The following is a 23,123-nucleotide window of genomic DNA, read 5'->3' on the forward strand; positions in this document are numbered from 1 at the left end:
GAGGATTTGAGGGAAATCTAGTGTGAAAAGGGGAAAACAGTTGGCAAGAATAAGAGCTGGGAGGCGGCAGAATGCCAATTGCTTAGCATTCAGATTACATATTGAGTAAACGAAATCCAACGGAATAGCAAACTCAGAGGAATATAACTCAAATTGTATTACTGTACTAGAAAACACATTCCAACCTTTTGTTTGCTTTCTTTGACATTAGACACCTTAACTAATTATATTAATCAAATAAAACTGGCATTTCTGGCAACATGAACAAAGGAAGCCAATTCTACATACTATTTTAGACTTTTACACTTTGTTTGGATAGGAAGAAATGGAAGGAAAAGAAGAGAAGAGAAATGGAGGGAGACAAAATCTCTTATTTGGGTAAAAGATTGGGGGAAGGAAGGGGAAGGAGAGGGAGGGATCCATTTTCCCTCTCTCTTTAGTAACCATAATCTCTCTAAAATTGGAGAGATTTGGAGGGAAAATGGAGCTCACCTCCCCCTCCCTTTCTTTTCCCTTCCCTTCCTCCATTTTCCCTCCCCTTCTTTTCCTTCCTTCTTTGCTATCCAAACAAAGCGTTAGTCACCAAAATACAGAGTATTACGTATTAGAAATGTAATTAGGAAATGAGGCTACTAATTATAACGAGTATTTTTTTTTTCCAAGTAATACTTAATCTAGTGGTAAGAATTTCCTTACTCTTTCCCTCCACTCCTGCTAACTTCGCCTATGTGCTAGGTTCAGTTTTAGTGAAGGCTTTTTACTTGTTGATGACTTGATGTCCTTTTGTAACATGAATGCTGCCCTCAATGGGTTCAATACTGCTCTTTCGTTTCCTGTTGGACAGGGTTGTTGTACACCACCACCATTTTGGTTGTCTAGTCTCCATAGTATATAACTGGAAAATTGGTTAAAGTTGATAATGAGATTCTGGGTTCATTTTTTTCCTTCCAGAAATACCACATTTTGTATTGTTCATCGCTTCGTATCCAACTATGGGGAATTGAAGGTAATAATCTGGTTCTTGTCAATGCTGTTCAATCGTAATCTAGTTCTTATCAATGTTATTCAACAGTATCGATCAAGTTCCCTGAAAGATATGAAGTACGGAGTATAGCTTAAGCGGTTAGACCTTGAGTGTTTTCGTTACTTGTCTTCCCATTCTTTGAGAGCCCAATATGATTGAACTATGCATGAATACCCTTCCCTCGTATTTTTGACTCAAGCAAGTAGAAATCATATTCTCCAAGGATGAATTACATTAGGTCTATACTAGGAATCCAATCTAAAGTTCTCTGTACATTTAATGTTGGCTTTCAGCCTATCAGAAGAAATATGAGAGAAGAGGATGACAACCAATTTTATTTTATTTTATTTTTTTGGGTAAAAACCAAAATTATAAGTCAAATTATGACAGCATGTTGCAATAATTGATCAGCTATGGCCTCATTGTTTTAGTATGAGCATCTACATACAACCAAAAATGTAATCTAATGTGATGATACTCCAATATTTGCAACAAGATTCTGCGCAACTGCATCAATGAAGTCTTCCGTATTCAGGTAGTTTTCTCTAGTAACCCTGCACAAAGAATGGCACGAGCTAGTGAGCTGACTAGTCTAGAGAGAAGGTAAACAGCCACTAGTGGCTGCAAATTATGAAAGGTTTAGCAGACATTGCACCATGTAGGAAAGCAATGTATAAGAAGTTGCAGGGAAAACGAACTTCAGCAGAGAAGCTAACGGGAATAAAGATGGACATGACTCCGCACTTACTTTGGCCCATGAGCCAGTAAAGCCAGATCTTTGGTCATCTTCCCTGATTCAACGGTCTCTATGCATGCCGTTTCCAATTTTTGAACAAAGTCCAACAAGTTCTGATTTTCATCAAGCTTTGCTCTGTAAAGAGAATGCAAAAGAATATAAATATAAAATCAAAATTACTAATTGTTCTTCGGCCTATTGCCCTCAAGCCTTTTCAAATTCCAAGTTGTACCCCTCTTGTTGTCTAAATCGTATCCTCACCATTCACCTTCCTTTAAGCTAGTTGTTAGATTTAGTTTTATTTGGAAAGGCTGCCAAGGCTTCCTAACCAAAACAGCACCACCACCCAATGAACTTAATTTCTAAGCATCACCCAGGGGGAAGCAAGGAGAGATAGATTTAGAGAGGTCAGTGGAGAGAGATGGGAAAAGATGTAAAGGAGGGGTTGGTAATCATCGAGGAGGGGGCGGTGGTTGGGTTCAATTGGTGGCGTTGACTTTTCAAAACAGAGTTTTTTGAAAATGAAGAACAATTTTAAAAAACCCAATGGTAAAACATAGATATCGTGAAGTTGAAGGGTACAACTTAGAGAAGTCAAATGCTCCCTATTGAATTCGTATGAGTTTGAAATCTTTCAACATATTTTACTAAGAAATATAGCTGAGTAAACATAGCTTACCTATGCTCTAGTCCACGTGTCCAAGCAAATATAGAAGCAATACTATTAGTGCTTGTTTCTTGACCTTTCTGATGCAGCCGGAAGTGTCGTGTTACGGTCCCATGAGCAGCCTCTGCTTCTAAAGTTTTACCATCAGAAGACAGCTGCAAACAATGTGGCGATAAAAAATAATTGTCAAACAGGTTACATGGTACACACAACATAAAAAAGGTCAATATTTTACCAACCAGCACAGATGTCATTAAACCCAAAGACCCGAAACCTGCAAACAGGTACAAATGAAGCCAATCAAATTATCTGGACAATGATTTGATGAAAAAAACATCTAATTAACAACTCAAATGGAATTGCAAGATTACTAACAGCAACTAACATCCACAAAAACTCAAAGGCCTCCATACATTAAAAATATGTATGAATAAAAAATTAAAATCATTCTACTGTTATGTGATGTTACCTACATGGAATAATCCAAATACGATTGCCATAATGCCAGGGCCTCGGAGTTGGTTACAAGATAAAACTCAGTTGTGCAGCTAAAATCTCACAATTAAAGAACCAAATTCTTCCTCCGATCTAATACACTTTTTTAGCAAGTAACTTGTAACTTTTTTAGCACCCTGTCTTGGGGGGGGGGACTTTTCAAAGATATACTAACAAAAAGGTCTTACACTACAAGGAGGTTGTACTTGTAGCTATGGTTTCAGCGTTGCCTAATTCACTAATGAACTGCAATCCAAATAAAGACATTTAATACGTGTGTGGCACATTTTTGACTTAGCCCCGTTCTCTTCACCTTAAATATATTATATTAAGTAAAAATAATTTCAGTTCAGTAAAAATAAATTCAAGTCAATAAAATTAATTTCAGTTAAGTAAAAAAAAGTTTCAGTTCAGTAAAAATAAGTTCAGTTCAGCAAAATTCAGTTTTATTAAAGAAGAATTATAATAGAAAATCAGTAAAAATAATTTCAATTCAGCAAAAATAATTTAAGTTCAGTAAACATAATTTAAGTTCAGCAAAAATAATTTCAGTTCAGTAAAAATAATTTCATTTCAGCAAAATTAAGGTGAAGAGAACGGGGCCTTACTTAAACAAAACTAGGTAGCAAACTGTGGTCCTGTACCCCAATTTCCAACATTGATTTAGGTACACTGCCATGGTTTCAGGAGTTCAACTTCTAGATTAAAATTATAAGGTTATAACATCTATAAATATTCAGCAAAGCCACTCAAGCAAATCTTGAGGCTAGATAAGGAGCTGCTTGTTGCTTGATGAAATCTTGATCATCAGATATCCCGCGAAACCATTTATGTCATAAGAAATCTACCTCTCCTACAGGATACTCACCTTGTGCAAGTAAATCGCTCTGGACATCTCCATCATAGTTCTTACATGCCCAAACATATCCACCTTCACTTTTTAATGCATAAGCAACCATATCATCAATCAGGCGATGCTCATACCTGGATGAGAAATACTTATGTTTTAACAGACAATAAGACAGTAAAAAATCAAAGCAATTAACAATCATTGCAAACTCAAACTAACCATATTGAGTGTTCTTCAAATTTCAGCTTCCACTTCTCTTCATATACCTCCTGAAATATATCTTTAAACCTAGTGCAGTCCAAAAAGTTAAGAAATGTTTCAATATACAATATCAAGATCAATATTTATAAATAAAGGAAGAAAAAGTACGTATGCTATTTATTACCTTCCATCATACTTTTTGAGGATAGTATTTTTGGTACTCAAGTAAAGTGGCCACTTCTTTGCAAAGGCCAACGACATTGATGAATCAGCAAAAGCTCGGATTGACTGACAACCAAAAATAAGAAAACAACAAAGCAGAAAGTGTAAATGTAACTTGTAGAACTGCATTCTTTCTGTGTGCAACATAAAGCCTAGAGCAATAAGACATACCGAATCAATGTTATACATTGCCAATGCGACTCCAGGCCCTTTAAAGTCGTGTACATCAAGTTCCACATGATCCTTTCCATCCTCTGGGACTGCATGATATTAAAATCCACTTATCAAGGATTATATTATATTCTGTAGACAGTGATTTACCTGTGCTGCTTTCCTATTGAGAATTGACTATAAAATGCAGACACAATTAAAGAAAAGACAGGGTCTAAATTCATACCGAATACCAATTTAAGCTTTCCAGGACCTGGGATGAGTGTATCAGTGGCTCGATATTGATCACCAAAAGCATGTCTGCCAATACAAATGGGTTTTGTCCAGCCTGCAAAAGAAGCCAAAGGACATGAGTGACAGTGTTATGATTTAAAAGAGCATGAGGGTAAGAACGATTTGAAAGGCAAATAAACATACCAGAAACAATCCTTGGAATGTTCTTACACAAGATTGGCTCACGGAAAACAGTCCCTACAAAAACTACGGTTAATAATGCCTTCTTCAAAAACCAATCATATGCTAAAGAAATGTACAAACAAGAGCGGTTAAATAAGGAAACTGGGGGTGTAGAGAGAAGTGAAGAGAGAAAAAAAGAAAAGGATCAGGAAAGAAAGAAAAAGGGGGAAAAGGGATCCATGAGGCCCACATATTACATAAGCTGAGTTGGCCTACTGCCTTGCCAAGCACCAACTCACTAACAAATCAGTATCAGATTTGCCACCTAGGGTGCCTGGGAAGTTTTCAGAGAGGTAGCCAAAACAGAAAACTTTGGCAAACATGATTGGAAAAACAGGAGAGCAGTCAAGGAAAGTGGAAAGTAGTTTTAAGAAAAATCTAAAATTACTATTACTGAAATATAAATAAATATACTGTATATAATAATAATTAATGTTCAAAGTACTAAACGTTGACCAGAATAGGTAAACTTGTAACATTTATCTAGAACAAACAGGGTATCAAGGAAAATATATATCACAAAAAAGACAAATGTTGCAACAAACAACAGACAACAAAGCATGTTTTACATCACCAAAAATTTAAATCTACTCAAAGCTAGGAGGCAATAGCAAAAGTCAAACTCAAAATCTACATTGCAACATAACAAGGCCAAGTCGCACATATCTACTAAGCAGAAATTTAGTAATAATTTGATTACTGACCATCCAATATGTTTCTGATTGTGCCATTGGGACTTCTCCACATGGACTTCAGCCCAAATTCTTTGACTCTGGTTTCATCTGCAAGCCAAATTGATTAGATAATTTGGAAGCAAAGTTTTCTCTCATATCAATTATATTTATTTTGCCCTTTGGCAAAACAGAAATGTGACTTCCTCTAAAAAGAACAAAAAAAAAGAAGGTAACACAAGCCCTCCCACCTCTCAGTTTCTCCTCTAACTAATAACAAAAGCACCAAAAAGAAACCAAATATTCCTAAATCCTAAAGCCAATTAAGAGTTTGTTCAAAAACGATCATCAAAAATCTGGGATAAAGCAGTACAAAATCATGTACAAACAAATTTAAATTAACCAAAAGGAGAACACACAAGTCATTGAGGCATGACTTGCTGTGAAGCAATTGGATCCTACAGCCTAGGTGAAAGGCTCTTAAGAGACTTCATTTAGATAGGATAGAGTTTAGCCTTTTAGTGTACAAATTGAAATTAATGCAATGACTTTTTTCTGATTTTATTAATTTGTTATCCCAAAATATAGTAGCTCTTCCTTGAGATTCTGTAACGAATAGCAACAAGCCACTTGTCCTCCTCACTTACAGGTTGTGCAGGCGCCAAAAGAGACAAACCCAAAAAAGCAATAAGAGACAAGGGCTGAGCCACTACCAGAAAAGCAGGAAGCACCGAAGCACCAGACCAAGCAACCATTTTGAGGGTTGCAGGCAACAACTAATTTGGCAGCCAGGGAGAGAGACAAGCAGTAGTAAATGTAGCAATTAAGGCATGTACTTATATAGCCAGTAAACAATCTAGGGTAGTATTTTAAATAGGGACTTAAGTATTTTATTTTTTAAAAAAAAAACCACCACATCCACCCAGCACCGCCCCCCAGGCTATCCCCTTTGGCCGGCGCCACCCCCTCCCCTTCGGCCGGTGCCACCCCCTCCCCTTGCCGGCACAGGACCCAGCTAACTTCGATCACCGCCGTACCCTCTCTCAGCCGTCAACCCTCCCCCTCCCCCTCCCCCTCCCCCTCCCCCTTAAACTCCTATCTCCCCACCCCAAAACCTCCTTAACAGCAAATTAGCATCCTTGATCAATAGGTGCCAACTGCGGAAGTTCTAAACCGTCTAGTTTGAAAGATTTCCCGATGCATAGCAAACAAACTACCATCTAGTTTGAATGATTTCCAAACGCATAACAAATAAATTTAACAGCAAATTAGCATCCTTCTTCTGCAGCCGCTAGAATAAGAGCAACAGGGCTTTGATTGAATTACCCAAATGGAATTATCGATTGATTTCCAGTACCATTGTTAAGAATAGGGCTTCGCCATTGTACATGAGGGTGCCAGAGGAAGGGTTCGGCGGAAGAGTCGACGGGGATTGCGATGGCTGCGGTGGTGGCGGTTGTTCCGCTAGCTGAGCTTCTTGATTGAGGAGAGATCAGAAAAAGTTGAGATCAGAAAAATTTTTGAAGAGGGATCGTGATTTGGTAAGCATCGCCATTTTTATTGCATCTGAAATAGAGAGGCGAGAGAAAGTGAAGGTTAAATAAGAAGATGAGAGAGGAGACTGGACGACGGCCGGCGCCTGGGAGGCAGGAGGTTGGGTTGGCGTGCGTGGCAGTGTTGGGTGGCTGGTGGGTTTTTTTATTTTATTTTTTTATTTTCATTTTTTAATTTTTTAATCAATCATAGAAAGACACATTTCAACCGGTTGGGACTGATTTGGGCAGATGTAGTATAAAGTTGGGATTATTAAAAAATAATCAAAAGTTGGGATTATTTTGGGCGGACGGAGTAAAGTTAGGATATTTATGACAATTTTTTCTTACTTCAAATCCCAAGGAATATGGTACATATATTTCTCTCCTAGTTATTCATTAAGGAATGCTGATTACATATATATTTGACGTACCCTACATGCCTTATAAGCAATAAACAGAAGAACAAGATTACTCTCTATCTGATGATACATTTTACAGTTCCATTTTAAGAATGACCCCATTAATATTATAATACCTCTCTTCCCACAACTTATATAACCCCACTAATATTATAATACCTCTCTTCACATGCCCTATTTTATTCGATACAAAAATTACAACACTAACCTTTAACCTCATCTACCTTTTCAATGATTAAATATTGATGCAACCAATAATAGGCCTTTGGTTGTACAATATTAAAGATTGAAGACAATATTGATCAATGAGCATATGTTGTCTAGGTTTAGGAATTAAACCAAACATGAAACTAGGGCTTTTGTGCAGCATGAACCAGGATTTCAACCATGACTTTGGAGTAATATCCAGCTACTTTGCTACTGTTTTCGTTTCTTAAACTATTTCACGACTGTTTCATCCTAATTTACATTATATGTGAAGATAGATAGATGGCTTCCATGTAAGATTTACAAACGAACTATGGATCCGGAGAGACTTTATATGAAAAAAGAACAAAAAAGCAAATTTGGGAAAGATGCTGGATGTTTTAATGTTTCAAAAGAATAAAGCATCTGGAGTGATTTTAATGTTTAGAGTTGACTGAGAAACTTTGACAACGTATATTTTAGTGTCCCCATGAAATAGCATAAAAATTATCCAACCTCCCACCAATGAAAGTAAATTAAGATAAGTTGTTGGAATTATACATTACTTGTATTTTAAAAGTAAATGTAGACAGTACAGACAAATTAACCCAAATAAATAAAATAACTTAAAAAAAAATAAATAAATAAATAAATAAAAAAAAAACCTAAATTCTTGTGGAAAAGGCTAAAAGAGAATCTGAAGGGTAGATGAGGTATAGTGTTAGTCCAGAGGTTTAAGAGCTTTAAATGAACTTTAAACTGAGAAAATTGCTTTTGGTGAAGATGGATCATTAAATTAGAATGCAACTCAAGAAAATAGGAGATAATTAGACAGCTTCTAATCTTCTATACAACATGAAAGAGAGGTCAAATCACCTCATACACCAATCCACCTCAAAATTCTCCATGTAAAACATTACACCGTCATCATCACTAGACACTCAAAATGCAACTAATTCAATAGGGATGCAGTCCATTTTGCACAAGTCACCCTTGTATATATAAAGCAGAAATATGTAAAAATCATGTCACTTACTCCAGATATAATATTTGGTTAAGTAGAGTTGGTCAAAAGATAAATAATAGGACCGCATATTATGGATAATAAAGTGAAGTAACAAGATCAAATAAGGGGCACCAACAAAGAAAAATGAAGCATATACATAGGGTCGAGAAGGGGGGGGGGAGGGATAATTTATACTGAACTTACAATCTTCAAAATGAAGAGCTACCATGAAAGAATATGTAAGAACGACTGGGAAAAGCAAAGTTGAAATCATAATAGAAGTACTCATAAGAAAGCCATAGAAGTCAAATGAATTTTGAAAGCAAATTTTGATCCCTTTTAAATATTTAAAAAATATAATACCCCTTTGTTGCAAATAATAGTTAACGGAGGTAGTATATATATTTATACAGAGTAAAAAAAAAGGAAGAATTGTAGCATAAGGTTATATTCCAATAATCTGAAGTTGATTGTCATAAGAAATTTGTACATGTCTAAATAAAAAGACACCATTTGGGTTGTTTGAAGCTTCTAAAAGTACATCAATAAAACGTGAATTCAACACTATTTGATGGATATATGTACAACAAATATCTATGAAGTTAAGGTGAAGAGAAAAAAAAGACTATGTTCCAAAAGTCAAGATCATTATATATATTCTTAAGCAAACTACTCTACAAGTACAGATAAGTGATAAAAGAAATATTTTGAGGATCTCACAGTAGATGATGTAATGATTATAGTAACAACTAACTACAGCTAGGAATGGAAAAGGGATCTCAAAGTGCAAACGGTACTTATCTATACATTTCTTCAAGGTGGGAGGAATTTTAAAAACATTTCATTTTCACTTTAATAAGAAGTACTAAAATGAAAGAAAAACTAAAGACAAATTAGAGATCATATAGGAGCATGATTGTCGGTTCGCTCCCACATACTTTCACATTGCCTTATTAGATTTATCATCTTTGCATGAGCAAATTGAAACAGCAAAGAAAAAAAAAAAAGAGAAAAAGTGGGAATAAAGAGGATGAAATGATGGTCAATAAAGCCAGGAGTAGGAATTGAATATCAGTAGTACACTATGCGCCAATTAGGGATTTATCGAATTAAGGCAATTGATTTAGGGTTCAAATTCAAGCAAGCTCACATAAGTACTTGAAGGTTTTATCAAATTCTAGAGTTTTAGCTCATTTCATTTCTCCCTCTATGGCAGATGGGATGCAGCATCTCACTCTTCATCTAGCATGTCTATGTGTGCTTGGCCAGTTAGAACCATAGCACAAGGGTTATTTTTTTTTCTCTCTTTTTGTACTGATTATAGGAAAAAACAGAGAATTATTAAAAAAATTAAGATGGACAATTGCAATTCCATTACAACTCGACTCCAAGTTAATGAGATGTTGAGTTCTATATTACTTAGACTCGAATAAAGTGTCAAATTAGATACGGGTGTCTAAGCATCAGATTCACCCATTTTCTTGAAAAAAGTTGTGTTTTTAGTTAAAAATGAAGTGTCCAAGTGTCTGTGTCGGTGTCCGACACGAGTTGTGTCGACACGGACATGTAAGGTAAATGAAAGAGTCCGAATAACATAGGTTGAGTTGATGAGATGTTGTAAATGAAATATAAGAGCGATTGTTAGCTTGGTTATAAAAAATTTATCATTCACCTACTTGGATCCTGTCATCTTTGATCAACTTCAAATTAGTTGAAGTGAAGTTGTAATGTAACTCCAAAAGACTTGCATCATAGTTCATCTTCTTATGCATTGATATTTCTGTAGTTAGTTCTATTGAATTCTTGAGTCATCTGCATTCATGAAAGAATGTGGAGAAAGAAGGCAATTTTTTTGCAGAATTTCAAAAATAACAAATTTAAAGAAAAAAAAATCTCCACTCTAATATAATTGTATTATTTGGAGTTTCACGCTTACCAATGCATAACTATGACCATTAATATCTTTAATTATCTTTTCATAAAATTATTGATAATTTAAAAGTATATATCAACTACAATTTCTCTTACTTCTGAATCACATAAGATGGACAATGAGTGTGATTGGTGTAAAAGTCCAAAAGCTGCAATTACTGGAGAACGAAGGAAGTATTGTTATTTTCAAGAAAGTGTATGTAACAAAATATTCTCGAGTAGAAGTGCTAAAGGGCATATATTAATGACTATAAAATTACAAGCCATCCAATCATAATTTCTTTGTGAAATCCTTTATCTTTATACATAGCCTATAGGGTGGATGTCAACTCTGTAGTTGGCATGTTCATAGGGGAGGTACCCTGAAACCTTTTCATGTCCCTAACCTTAAACCAATGAAGCTCCAAAGAAACCTCTAATAAATGTCTTAGTAGTATGCATTTTGATAAAAGAAGTGTCATATCTTCCTAGAAAAGAATCTATGGACCATCAACATGTGAGTATGCAACTATGTAACTGCTCATAGTTCAAGCATTAAACTAGATCCAAACATGATTGCTTCAAACATGGAATAATCAATATACTACTTACATAGTTAAATACTTAAATGACACAGGAAGTGAACACTTTGATTGCATGAAACAAGTAAAGCCATTTGAACAAGCTGTAGTAACACTGAAATTAATAATCAATCCTTTTTTTTTTTTTTTGACGGGAATAATCAATCTTACTGAAATACATTTATCACATATCTTGACACAAATATGCAGGCCAAAGTGACATCTCCTCGTCACAGAAAATCAAAAGCCATGAGAAAACTAACCAGGAGTAATTGTGGCACATTTAATTGCAACATTATACCTGCACAAATAAAATTGTCATTGAGGTACACATGAGCAGCCTTTCACACAGACCTTGAGATATGTATAAGATTAACCTCAACCTCTTATATATATACACAAAGTGTAAAATATTTAGAAAATAACTATGTCAAAGAACAGTAAACTTATCCCTAAATCTCGAAAGGATTTATCAACAGAAATTAGCTGCATGAAATCTGATTTCAAGCCAAGGAAAGTCAACCTTAAATGAGCAGAACTTAATCATAATATCATAAATTTGACGTCGATTAATAGTGGAGCAATAAATATAATGGAGCATGACTAGTATAACTAAGCATTAATTTTAACATTTCCAGAAGACTAATTAATAATAATTAAACATCTTTTGGTGCCACATTCACCTTTTACCTCCTTCTTTGCATTGTAGATATTAAGTTAACTGTTCCACAAAAGTATATATCCCAGAAAAATATTCCACACTTGTCCTGCATCATTCCCCCCCCCCCCCTTCCTTCTCTCTCTTTTTGAGAAGGTGAGATATGTCATGGTCGAAAAAATGAGTCCTATAAAAGTTCTTCTGTGAGATCCAGCCATTAGTATATATTAGTTAGGCATTGTTCACTTCAACTTACAAAGTATTATTCAGTAAAAATAGTTATTATATGTAAAAAAAATCAGTTTGACCTTGGGTTGAAAGCCCTACAGGTGAGATGACTGAGATTAAGGTTCAATTTGAGTGGACCCCACCATTTTGTAATAAATGCAACAAGGTTAGGCATGATTGTGCTGCAACTCAAAAGCATGTTTAGAGGCAGAAGCAAATTGGTGACACTGTAAACACCCAAGCACATGTAAAAAAGTCTGGATTCCTAAGAAAGCTAACCCTGCTACTGGTGATAAGCTGCTGAGCCTGTTAAGGATGTTACTCAAGCACGTGATGAGGGCAGGTCCCTGGAAAAAAATCAAAGAAGAACACTAAGAGACAGATTAATTTTCCTATTTTTAGCTCAAACACCTACCTCCCTTTGGTAAATGATGCTAATATTGTGGTTGATGTTCTGACGAGACTGATTATCCTAATCCTATCAGGGGTGATGGTAATCCCCCTCTGGAAACATTATTATTCTATCATGGAATATTAGGAGTCTTAATAACCCTGGGAAAGTGGCTGCACTTAAGAAGCTACTTTTTGATCAGAAGTGTGATGTGATTTGTATTGTGGAGATAAAAGTTAAAAAGCACAACTGTTCTAAAATTCAGAAAAAGATTGGTTATACTTGGTCTTGGGCTGACAATTATAGTTGCTTTTAACAGGAAGAATTTAGGTGGGGTGGAAGGTTGACCTTATTAATCTAACTGTTCTATCTGTTTTTATTCATTGTCATCTTGCTACTAAGGACCTTCAGAGTCATTTTCTTGTTACATTTGTCTATGGCTTGCATACTGTTCAAGACAGATTACAGCTGTGGACTGGTCTTAAGCAATTATCTGGTATCGGTGATTTCAACTCTATCTCCCCTACTGAGGATAGGATCAATGGGGCTATTGTTACTAACTATGAAACTAGGGATTTACAGAATTTCCTTGATGATTTGGCTTTGGTTGAAATAAAAGTAAGGGTTCTTTTTTCACTTGGTGCAATAAAGCTCATAATTGGCCCTAGAACTTATTCTAGGATTGATAGAGGAATTGTGAACCAGGATTTGATTAATCAGTATGGGCATGTGGAAGCTGTTTACTTGCCTCCTTCCCTTTCTAATCATAATCTTGTTCTATTTGACGTTTTTCATTCTCGAGGGAGACCATTTAGATTTCTCAATTGCCTAGATGAACATGAAAACTTCCTTGATACTGTTGCTAATGCTTGACAATATTCTGTTCCTAGAACTGCAATGTTTAGAGTTTGGTCTAAACTCAAATTGGTGAAGACAGCTCTAAAACATCTGAATACCAGAAGTTTGGGCCTTGGGGCCATTGCTGCAAAGATTGAGGATGCCTAAAACACTCTCTGTGATGTTCAAAGTCAGATTAATTCCGATCTTCACAATGTTGTCAGGAAATGGAAACTATTCAGAGTATTAAGTATTGGATCAGTGTGCAAGAGAGTATATATAAGCAAAAGTCTAGAGTTCACTGGCTTAAGCTTGGAGATAGTAAAAATAAGTACTTCTTTTCAGTCATGAAGCACAGACAAGGCAGGAATAAAATTGACACTCTTTTTGATGAACATGATGTTTTCCTTAAAGTTCTTGCATTAAGAAATTAATGGTTTTTATAAGAAATTACTTGGTACTAGAGCTAATTCTCTCCCTGGAATTGACAGCTCCAAAGCCCTAATGGGTTTTACTCCTTTTCTTAAAAAAAAATCCTGGGATATTTTAAAGCCCGATGTTTATGATGGTGTGTTGGAGTTCTTTTATACTAGTTCCATGTTCAAACATTGGAATTGTACCACTATAACCTTAGTTCCTAAGTTTTCGAGCCCTTCTTATGCTAAGGATTTCAGACATATTGCTTGTTCTGATTTGTATAAATTGGTATCTAAAATCCTTACCTCTAGACTTGATAGTGTTCTTTCTGAAGTCATTGTGCAACACACTAGCTCAATGTAACAGTTTTAAGGAAAGATAAAGCAATAAAGAAGCAATTTTTTGAGAGAAGGAAGCAGTTGTTTGATTAATGAAAGCTAAAAATGGAGTCTTGGATCTGAGTGACTTCAGGCCACCACTCTCTAGGGAGCACCTTTAGGGTACAAATCTCCTTAACCTAGGAATTACAAAATGACTGCCTACCTAACACACTCCCCCTTCCCCTTTCTTATATTTACACAACAAGCCAAGAACAGAAAGGACAAAAAAAGGCAGCTGTCACTGATTGTTAGGAAAATTCCCCTGCTCCTGCTGTGCTTGAGGTATTTGGTGTGCTTGTGTCAGTCCCCTCCTTCCCCTACGCTTGTAAGTGATCCATTCCTTGTGCTTGCTCTTCCCAGCATACCCAGCATTTGTTACACCTCCCCCTCCTTCAAAATTCACCTTGTCCTCAAGGTGAAATGTGGGAAACCTTTCGTGAATCACTGCCGCTTCTTCCCAGGTTGCTTCAATTAAAGGCAAGCCATGCCACTTAATGAGCACCTCTAAAATGTCAGGGTTTCCCTTGGCAGCCCTTGAGTCCAGCACGCTCTCAGGTTCAGTCTTGAACTCCAGTTCTTCTGTCAGCTGCACAGGAATGGTAGGGCTGGCCACTTGCTCCCCTAAGGCTCACTTAAGCTGAGACACATGAAACACGGGGTGAACCTTACAAGTCTCTGGCAGCTCGAGCTTGTAAGCCACCTGACCAACCTGCTGAATCACCTTGAAAGGCCCGTAGTAGCGCGGAGACAACTTCTCATTGGGCCTTCTTGCAAGGGATTTTTGTCGGTAGGGTTGAAGCTTTAAATAAACTAAGTCCCCAATCTGAAACTCTTCCTCCCTCCTTCTCAAATCCGCATGGTATTTCATCCTTTGCTGTGCTCGGACCAAATTCAAGTGTAGTTCGTCTAACACCCAATCTCTTTCTTGTAACCATTCCTCTAACTTATCCACTGGGGTCTGCCCTCTGCCCACCTTGATCAGCTTGGATGGATCCCTCCCATACACTACCCGAAAGAGTGTAAAACCAGTAGAAGCATGATAGGATGTGTTATAGGCGTATTCCGCCCAATGCAGCCACTTTCCCCATGACTTGGGCTTGCCATTAACAAAGCAACGCAAGTATGTTTCCAAGGTTTTGTTAACAACCTCGGTTTGCCCGTCGGTTTGGGGATGGTAAGCGGTGCTTCTCTTAAGGTCCGTACCTTGTAATCTAAACAGCTCCTTCCAAAATATGCTTAGAAATATACGATCCCTATCCGACACAATTGATGTGGGCATCCCATGTAAACGCACAACTTCCTTAGTGAACACTTCCGCAATTGTTAAAGCACTATAAGGGTGCTTTAACCCGATGAAATGTGCGTACTTCGATAGCCTATCCACTACTACTAAGATCGAATCAACACCCTTTGAATTCGGAAGTCCCTCCACGAAGTTCATCGAGATATCCTCCCAAATGGTCTCGGGAATTGGTAAGGGCTGCAACAACCCAGCCGGTTGCAATTGAGAGTGTTTGGCTTGTTGGCAAACGGCACATTGTTTCACATACGCTGCTACCTCTTTTCGCATCCCCTTCCAATACCACTCGGCAGCCAACCTTAAATAAGTCTTCGTCTCGCCTTGGTGCCCTCCCACTGGGCTGTCATGGTATTCTCTCAACAATTTAGAGATCATGGATGATCCCTTAGGAAGCACTACTCTCCCCTTGAAGAGTAATCTCCCTCCCTCGAGCGAAAATCCTCCTCGTGGCTCTTGCCCTGCTGACATCTGCCATTAATTTACCAAGGTCCAAATCAGCCTTTACTTCCTTTTCCACCTCCCCCCAATCAATTCCCGAGGTAGTGACCATGGCTGTAAGTTCCTCCAGTCTTTCTCCCTTCCGTGACAAGACATTTGCTACTCGGTTACTCGCCCCGGGTTTGAATTGAATTTCGAAATCAAACCCCAATAATTTTCAAACCCATTTCTGATAGTCGCCGCCCACCTCCCTTTGCTCCATGATATACTTTAAACTTTGTTGGTCGGTTCGCACCACGAAGCGGCGCCCGAGCAAATAATGCTGCCACTTAACCACGGCCAAACAAATGGCCATTAGTTCTTTCTCATAGATGGCCTTGGCTTGTGATTTCGGGCCTAACAACTTACTGTAGAAAGCCACAGACCGAGAGTCTTGCATTAATACCGCACCTAGCCTATAGCCGGAAGCATCGGCCTCCACTATGAACATCCTACTGAAATTAGGTATGGTGAGTACAGGGGCAGAAGTCATGGCTCCCTTCAACCTCTCAAAAGCTGTTGTGGCCTCCATTGACCACCCAAAATTATCCTTGCGTAGCTGCTCGGTCAGGGGCCTTGCTATCTGAGCATAGCCTTTGATAAATTTTCGGTAATACCCCGTCAACCCGAGAAAGCCCCGCAACTCCTTCAACGTCGTCCGAGGAATAGGCCATTCCACCATCGCCCTAACCTTTTCTAAGTCTACAGCCACTCCTTCCTTCGACACAATGTGCCCCAAATATGCTACTCTCTGTTGGCCGAACTCACAATTCTTGAAATTTGCCACCAATTGATGCTCCTCTAATGTGGAGAGCACTTTCTTCATATGCCCCAAATGACTCCCCTTATCGGGGCTGTAAATTAGAATATCATCGAAAAACACGAGCACAAACTTTCTCAAGAACGGTCTAAACACCTCATTCATAAGTGCTTGAAATGTGGCCGGTGCGTTAGTAAGCCCGAAGAGCATTACTAGAAACTCGTAGTGCCCTTCGTGGGTCCTAAAAGTTGTCTTGTGTGTGTCCTCCTCCCGTACCAAAATCTGGTGATATCCCGACTTAAGATCGAGTTTCGAGAAAACAGCAGCCCCGCGAAGCTCATCGAGCAATTCCTCGATTATAGGGATGGGGTATTTGTCGGGTATTGTCTCTCGGTTTAGAGCACGGTAATCCAGACAAAATCTCCATGAATTATCCTTCTTTTTAACCAACAAAACAGGGCTGGAAAATGGACTAACCGACGGTTTGATTATTCCCGCCTCAAGCATCTCCTTGATTAATCTCTCAATTTCATCTTTCTGAAATTGGGGGTATCGATACGGCCTCACACTCACCGGATTGCTGCCTTCTTTCAATATTATAGCGTGCTCATGCCCCCGTTTTGGTGGCAATCCTTTCGGAGCTGCGAAAATTTTCTGGTGCTGCTCAATAATTTCTGCCAGCCACCCTGGCACCGCCGCGCATCCCACCTCAGGCCGCTGCCACCTCCACACGGTTGATTTCCAACCACAACCCTCCTCCTTCGTGTTGTAGGGTGCAGAGCATAGCTTTGAGGGAGATCTTAGTTCGTTCCAAAGCCGGATTTCCCCTCAAAATTATCTTTTCCTCTCCCACCACGAAGCTCATAATATGAGTCTTCCAGTTATGCACAACCTGACCCAATTTCTCCAGCCACTCGATCCCCAAGATTAAGTCAGCATTCCCCAAACGTAGTGGTAAGAAATTCTCCACCACCACGTAGCCTTCACGTAAAATGACTCTAACTCCTCGGCACCTCCCTCTTCCCCATATGACATCGCCACTTCCAAGAGACACACTAAATTCTCGAGCACCATCCACGGGCACCCCCACTTCCGCCACCAACCCTTCCGAAATGAAATTATGGGTGGCTCCCGGATCTACTAAAATCACCACCGATTTGGGTCCCACCTTGCCTTCGAGTTTCATGGTGCGTGGACTAGAAAGGCCCACCAGAGTGTTAGCTCTTCATCGCTAGAGCCGTCGTCAGGTGGCTTGGAGGGCCCAGCGTTTTCGTCGTTCGCGCCGCCGAGGAGCAGCACGCTCATCTCCCGGTTCTTACACCGGTGGCCGGCACTCCATCTCTCGTCGCAGCAAAAGCAGAGGCCTTTAGCCTTCCGCTCTTGGTGCTCGGCGTCCGTCAACCTCCGTGGCTTAGTTGTTTTCGTCGAAGAGGAGCTGGTGGGTTTGGGAAAGTTAACAGATGCTTGGGATTCAGATGGGGCCTTAGGCCATCCCTTGAAAGAGGTCGTGCTTTGGGTCGGAGTGCCATATACCAGTTGAAGTCGGCCCATTTGCAAACATAAGCCCACCTTGGGCTCCAGTGGTCCTGCCGATCCAAGAAACCCGGACCCCCTTCTATACCCACTTACCCGGTTCCTTTCTTCGACCAGACCCGCAATCTCCATGGCTTGCTCCAGATTAAACGGGTTCAAGATCCTTACTTCAGCCTTAATCTCCTCCTTTAGACCTTGAATAAAATGGCCTATCATTAGTGTTTCAGGTATGTCCTCTAGAGGGGCAGAAACTTCGATGAATCTCTTGCGATACTCGAGGACTGGGTTGCCGCCAACCACTGTTCGTGGAGGCTTCCGGCGTGGGTCGGCCGGAACTGGCGCAAGACGTGGACTTTCACGTTCTCCCAGCTTGGTATGGGTCGACGTCTATTCTCCCATTGGAACCACCTCAACGCGTCGCCTTCCATGGAGGAGATGGCGGATTGCAACTTCTGGTCCTCAATGAGTTGGTAGTGTTGGAAGTACTTTTCCGCCTTCAATATCCACCCATCGAAGTCCGTACCTTCGAAAAGGGGTAAGTCCAACTTCCTTGGCTTCCAGCGGTGGTCGCCGCCACCATTTGAGTCATTGAAGTTGCGCATCCCAAAGTTGCTACCTTGCCCCTGCTCGTGATTTCTCTAATTCACCAGGTTGGCAACTCCTCAAAAAATTGAGCTTGGGTGGTTGTATTCACCGTCATTTGAGCCTCTTGCTGTTGCCGGAATAGCTCGAAATGGTGGTCCAGCCGTTGAACCGCATCCTCCATCGACTTCTTCAGGTGTCCTCCTGAGTCTTCATGGCCGCCTCTAGGGCTCCCAGATTTTGAACTCCGATCATCTGCTCTTCCAAGGTGTCACACCTCTGAGTCGCAGAGATAACCATGTTTGTTTTCTTTTTTTTTTTTCTTTTTTTTGGTAATAGGAGTTGGTGCAGTGGTTGTTGGTTACACATTGATCCGCCACTCTGATACCACTTGCAACACACTAACTCAATGTAACAGTTTTAAGGAAAAATAAAGCAATAAAGAAGCAATTTTTTGAGAGAAGGAAGCAGTTGTTTGATTAATGAAAGCTAAAAATGGAGTCACTTCAGGCCACCACTCTCTAGGGAGCACCTTTAGGGTACAAATCTCCTTAACCTAGGAATTACAAGATGACTGCCTACCTAACACACTCCCCCTTCCCCTTTCTTATATTTACACAACAAGCCAAGAACAGAAAGGACAAAACAAGGCAGCTGTCACTTATTGTTAGGAAAATTCCCCTGCTCCTGCTGTGCTTGAGGTATTTGGTGTGCTTGTGTCAGTCCCCTCCTTCCCCTACGCTTGTAAGTGATCCATTCCTTGTGCTTGCTCTTCCCAGCATACCAGCATTTGTTACACATTGATGGGGCTTAGGTCCATGCAAGCATATAGGGGATAATACCCTGCTAGCTATTGAACTCATCAGAGGAGAGAGGAGTGGAATGAAGTTTCCTTAATGCTGTTATGTGTGAGCTTGGTTTCCCCGGTGAGTTTGTTAACTAGGTCATGGCTTGCCTTTCTTTTGTCTCTTTTTCTATTTTGATTAATGGTACCCCTCCAAGCCTTTCCAAGCAAAGAAAGGGCTCAGGGTGATCCTATGTCCCCTTTCCTCTTTGCTATTGGCATGGAGTACCTCTCCTTGCTGAGTTACATCTTGGTCCTAACTTCAACTACCATCTTAGATGTGAGAAAACGATGTTCACTCACTTAATGTTTGTCGATGATCTTCTGCTGTTTTCCATATACAAATTCTGTTACATTTCTCTTTCAAGCTTTTACAAAATTTTGGTGGACAAGGTTACTGCTAGAATTAATGGCTGTTACATTGCTCTTAGACAAGAGTGAAGTCTACTTTGGTGGGCTCCCTATATTGAGGAAGAAGCTTTGAGAAGTCTAATCCCGTTCCTGATACTATCCTTTTCAAATACTTGGGAGTTCCTCTATCCTCTAAGAAAGTCAACATTGCTCAATGTAAACATTTGGTGGACAAGGTTACTCCTAGAAATAATGGCTAGTCTGCTTGACATTTGACATATGCTGGTAGATTGCAGTTGGTTAAGAGTTTTTTTTTTGGCATTCAGACTTATTATCTTTGTCTTGCCTAAAAAGATCCTCAAAGAAATGGAAAACAGATTCAGAGTTGAGAAGGCTAATCCCTGAAAGAAATCCTTAGTGTACTAGTCAAGTGTGCCTTTCCAGTGGTGGGTGGAATCTCATTTCCCTCCCTGAGAATTTGTATTTGTAGGCTGCTTTGGGATCTTGCACAAAAGCAGATAATCTTTGGGTAAAGTGGGTTCATATCTACTATTTCAAAAATAGACCATGGTGCATTGATGATATTGGTGGATGGGGTGCTATTCAGCATGGTGATAGAGTCAAAATAAATAAAAAATAAAAATCAACCAGTTGTCTGGCTCCTAAAGTTACTTGGAGAAGAATCATTTGCAACAATGCTGCTCCTCCTAAAAGTTTGTTTATCACTTGGCTTGCTGTGAAAAACAGATTGGTCACTAAGGATAGGTTGCTTTCTTGGAATCTTCAATGTGACCGTATTTGCTTTCTTTGTAATCAACACATGGAAAATGTAAAGCATCTTTTCTTTGAATGTGCCTATGCTAGAGATATTTGGATGAAACTGTTAAACCTTTTTGGGGTTCACATACGTGTTTGGGCTTTTGATGTTGAAATTTCCTGGATTTCCAGAATCTGCAGGAAAACTAGACCAAAAAATAAATTGTTGGGTATCTATTTTGCTGAAGCTATATACCATATTTGGCTGCAAAGAAACTCTTTGATCTTCACTGGTAGCTGCAAACCTGCTGATATAGTTTTTAGAGATATATTGTTTGCTGTTGCCTGTAAGTGTAATGTTAGTGACAGACATCTGCTTATTATGTAAGCCTGCCCTTTGCTGTTTCTGTCTGCTGTATAGCCCTGCTGTGGGGTCTGTCCTAAAGCTGAGTCTAGGGAGAGGTCTGTGTTCTTTGTGTTCAGGTCTGCCCTATCCTCTATCACCCTTCCTAGAAGGTGGGTAGGGATGTTTAGGGGTGGCTGAGTTCCTGTTTTTGTGGTGAACCCTTCCTAGAAGGTGGCATCACATTAACAGGAACATTTGGTGGTTGAGTGCCTGGTTTTCAGGCTTGTGTAGTATAGGGTTACAGCTTAGCTTTTGTAAGTTGTAATTTTTGTGCTCTTTTGGTAATAAAATTTTTCATTCACCAAAAAAAAAAAAAAAAAAATCAGTTTGACCAGTAAGTTTAAATCAATAGAAAACAGATTCAATCAGACAATTCAGTAGCTTCATATAAGAACTAAAAATAATTTTATTTCATAATAATAGGGTTATTTCAATGTACATTTTGTCTCTGAGTCAAATTTAGCACAAAACACAAAATTTTAAAGTCAGAAGCATGTTCAACAATGGCTTCAAGTCATTCAACCTAATGGTGTTGAGTGAGGGGGTATTGTAATTACACCCACACAGCAACATCAGTCAAAACCACACAAGTAACGTATACACCCTGGACATTAAAAAGCTTGAAATTGCGAGAAAACAACAACAATGACCACATACTTGAGGGTCGCTTCTGCACTTTCCACAGTGACCTTATCATCCGTTGCATCGCGATTAAGAATTCCCAGATCATAGTATTTAATATCCAAATCCACAAATGGAAAAATAAGCTGTCCATTGAAATACAATTCAAAGATTATACATAAACGAAAAAAAGAAATGAAATAAGTGCCAAATGCAATTCAAAAACAACATAAACAAAACGAAACTGCAAGCAAAATCATGCATGCATAAGTAGACAGCAAATTGAGATTTCATACCTTATCTTTGATCAATTTCCATATAATTCTCGTCATTTCATCACCTGAAATTCAATCAAAATAACCAGCAGTCATCAAGTATTCATTATCTACAATAACAAAACAAGATTGAAAAAAAAAAAAAAAAAAAAAAAAAACACATTACCATCCATTTCAACAATAGGGTTCTGAACTTTGATACGTTCGACAGGGGTGGCAGCCATAGCCGAAGAAGAAAAGCAGCGAAGGGAAGAGAAATTGAAGCGACAAAAATGGAGGTTTTTGGAAGTGATTACTTTGTTGAATAAATTGGAATTGGAAGAAGAAGAGTGAAACATAGAAGAAGATTGCAGAAACGCCGTGCCAGGGGTGGCGCTAATTCGAAGTCGAAGCATTTTGGTCGGCTGGAAAATACGATGGTTGAAAATTAGGAGAGATGGAAACTAAGGTTGTGCCAAGGGTGCCCTTGGGTTCTTACAAATCTTGCCGCGCAACTATTTTGGCGGTTGACATTCTTTATGATCGTGTTCTCTTCACCTTATTTACTTTTCAGGTTTAAACATCATTTTTTGCCTAGGAGTCCCAACTAATAAATATAAAGCTCGTTATTTCACTATTCATCACCTTGTTAGATATTCACATCAATGTATGAAATATTTTGTAACCTATTTAAGAGAGTATTCCACACTGCAATCAAGAAACTAATAAAAGCATGACATAACAGAAAGAGTAGGATAGCATGACATACGCTTTTCCTATACAAGCAAGATATTTACAAAGCTTGGGAGGTACTGTTGGGACTTTGGAAATAGCAAGAATGGGCTTCTCGTCCAATAACAAATTTCATTAACTAATATTTTGCTGATAACGAGCATGAACCTGATTATACTGAGATTGTTTGTTAATATTTAACCTGGTTGTAAATTCACAATTTTCCTGCCCTAACCTCCCTTTTTGTTTATGCTCGGAAGATTAATTATTTCATTTCTTTTAAATGTAGATGGAGAGCTCCCAATCCAAACGAACGTCCACTTATTCTCAAAACACGGCAAAATCACTTAGTGTAGTGGATGTAGAAGAATTGTATGCTACTTTGCATTCGGGTAAGATGTTAAAAGTGGGGCAGGAATATCTACTTAATAGAAAGAGTAAGAGGACAAGACCTTATTAGGAAGA

General features: G+C 38.8%; 1 protein-coding gene across 1 annotated transcript; it reads right to left on the reverse strand.

Moving 5' to 3' along the window:
* Positions 1 to 1,333: 1,333 nt before the first annotated feature.
* LOC110709946 (isocitrate dehydrogenase [NADP]-like) lies at positions 1,334 to 22,480 on the reverse strand. Its single transcript, XM_021888195.1, has 15 exons — positions 22,114 to 22,480; positions 21,969 to 22,012; positions 21,709 to 21,818; positions 11,395 to 11,432; positions 5,527 to 5,604; positions 4,784 to 4,837; positions 4,593 to 4,694; positions 4,367 to 4,455; positions 4,158 to 4,261; positions 3,992 to 4,060; positions 3,791 to 3,906; positions 2,667 to 2,701; positions 2,440 to 2,582; positions 1,773 to 1,895; positions 1,334 to 1,578 (listed from the first exon to the last, which is right to left on the reverse strand). The coding sequence occupies exons 1-15, from the start codon at positions 22,340 to 22,342 to the stop codon at positions 1,488 to 1,490; spliced, it is 1,425 nt and encodes a 474-aa protein (XP_021743887.1). The 5' UTR covers positions 22,343 to 22,480; the 3' UTR covers positions 1,334 to 1,487.
* Between the last annotated feature and the right edge of the window lie 643 nt (positions 22,481 to 23,123).

This window comes from Chenopodium quinoa, unplaced genomic scaffold (genome assembly GCF_001683475.1).
Source record: "Chenopodium quinoa cultivar QQ74 unplaced genomic scaffold, ASM168347v1, whole genome shotgun sequence".
In the NCBI taxonomy this organism is placed as follows: domain Eukaryota; kingdom Viridiplantae; phylum Streptophyta; class Magnoliopsida; order Caryophyllales; family Amaranthaceae; genus Chenopodium; species Chenopodium quinoa.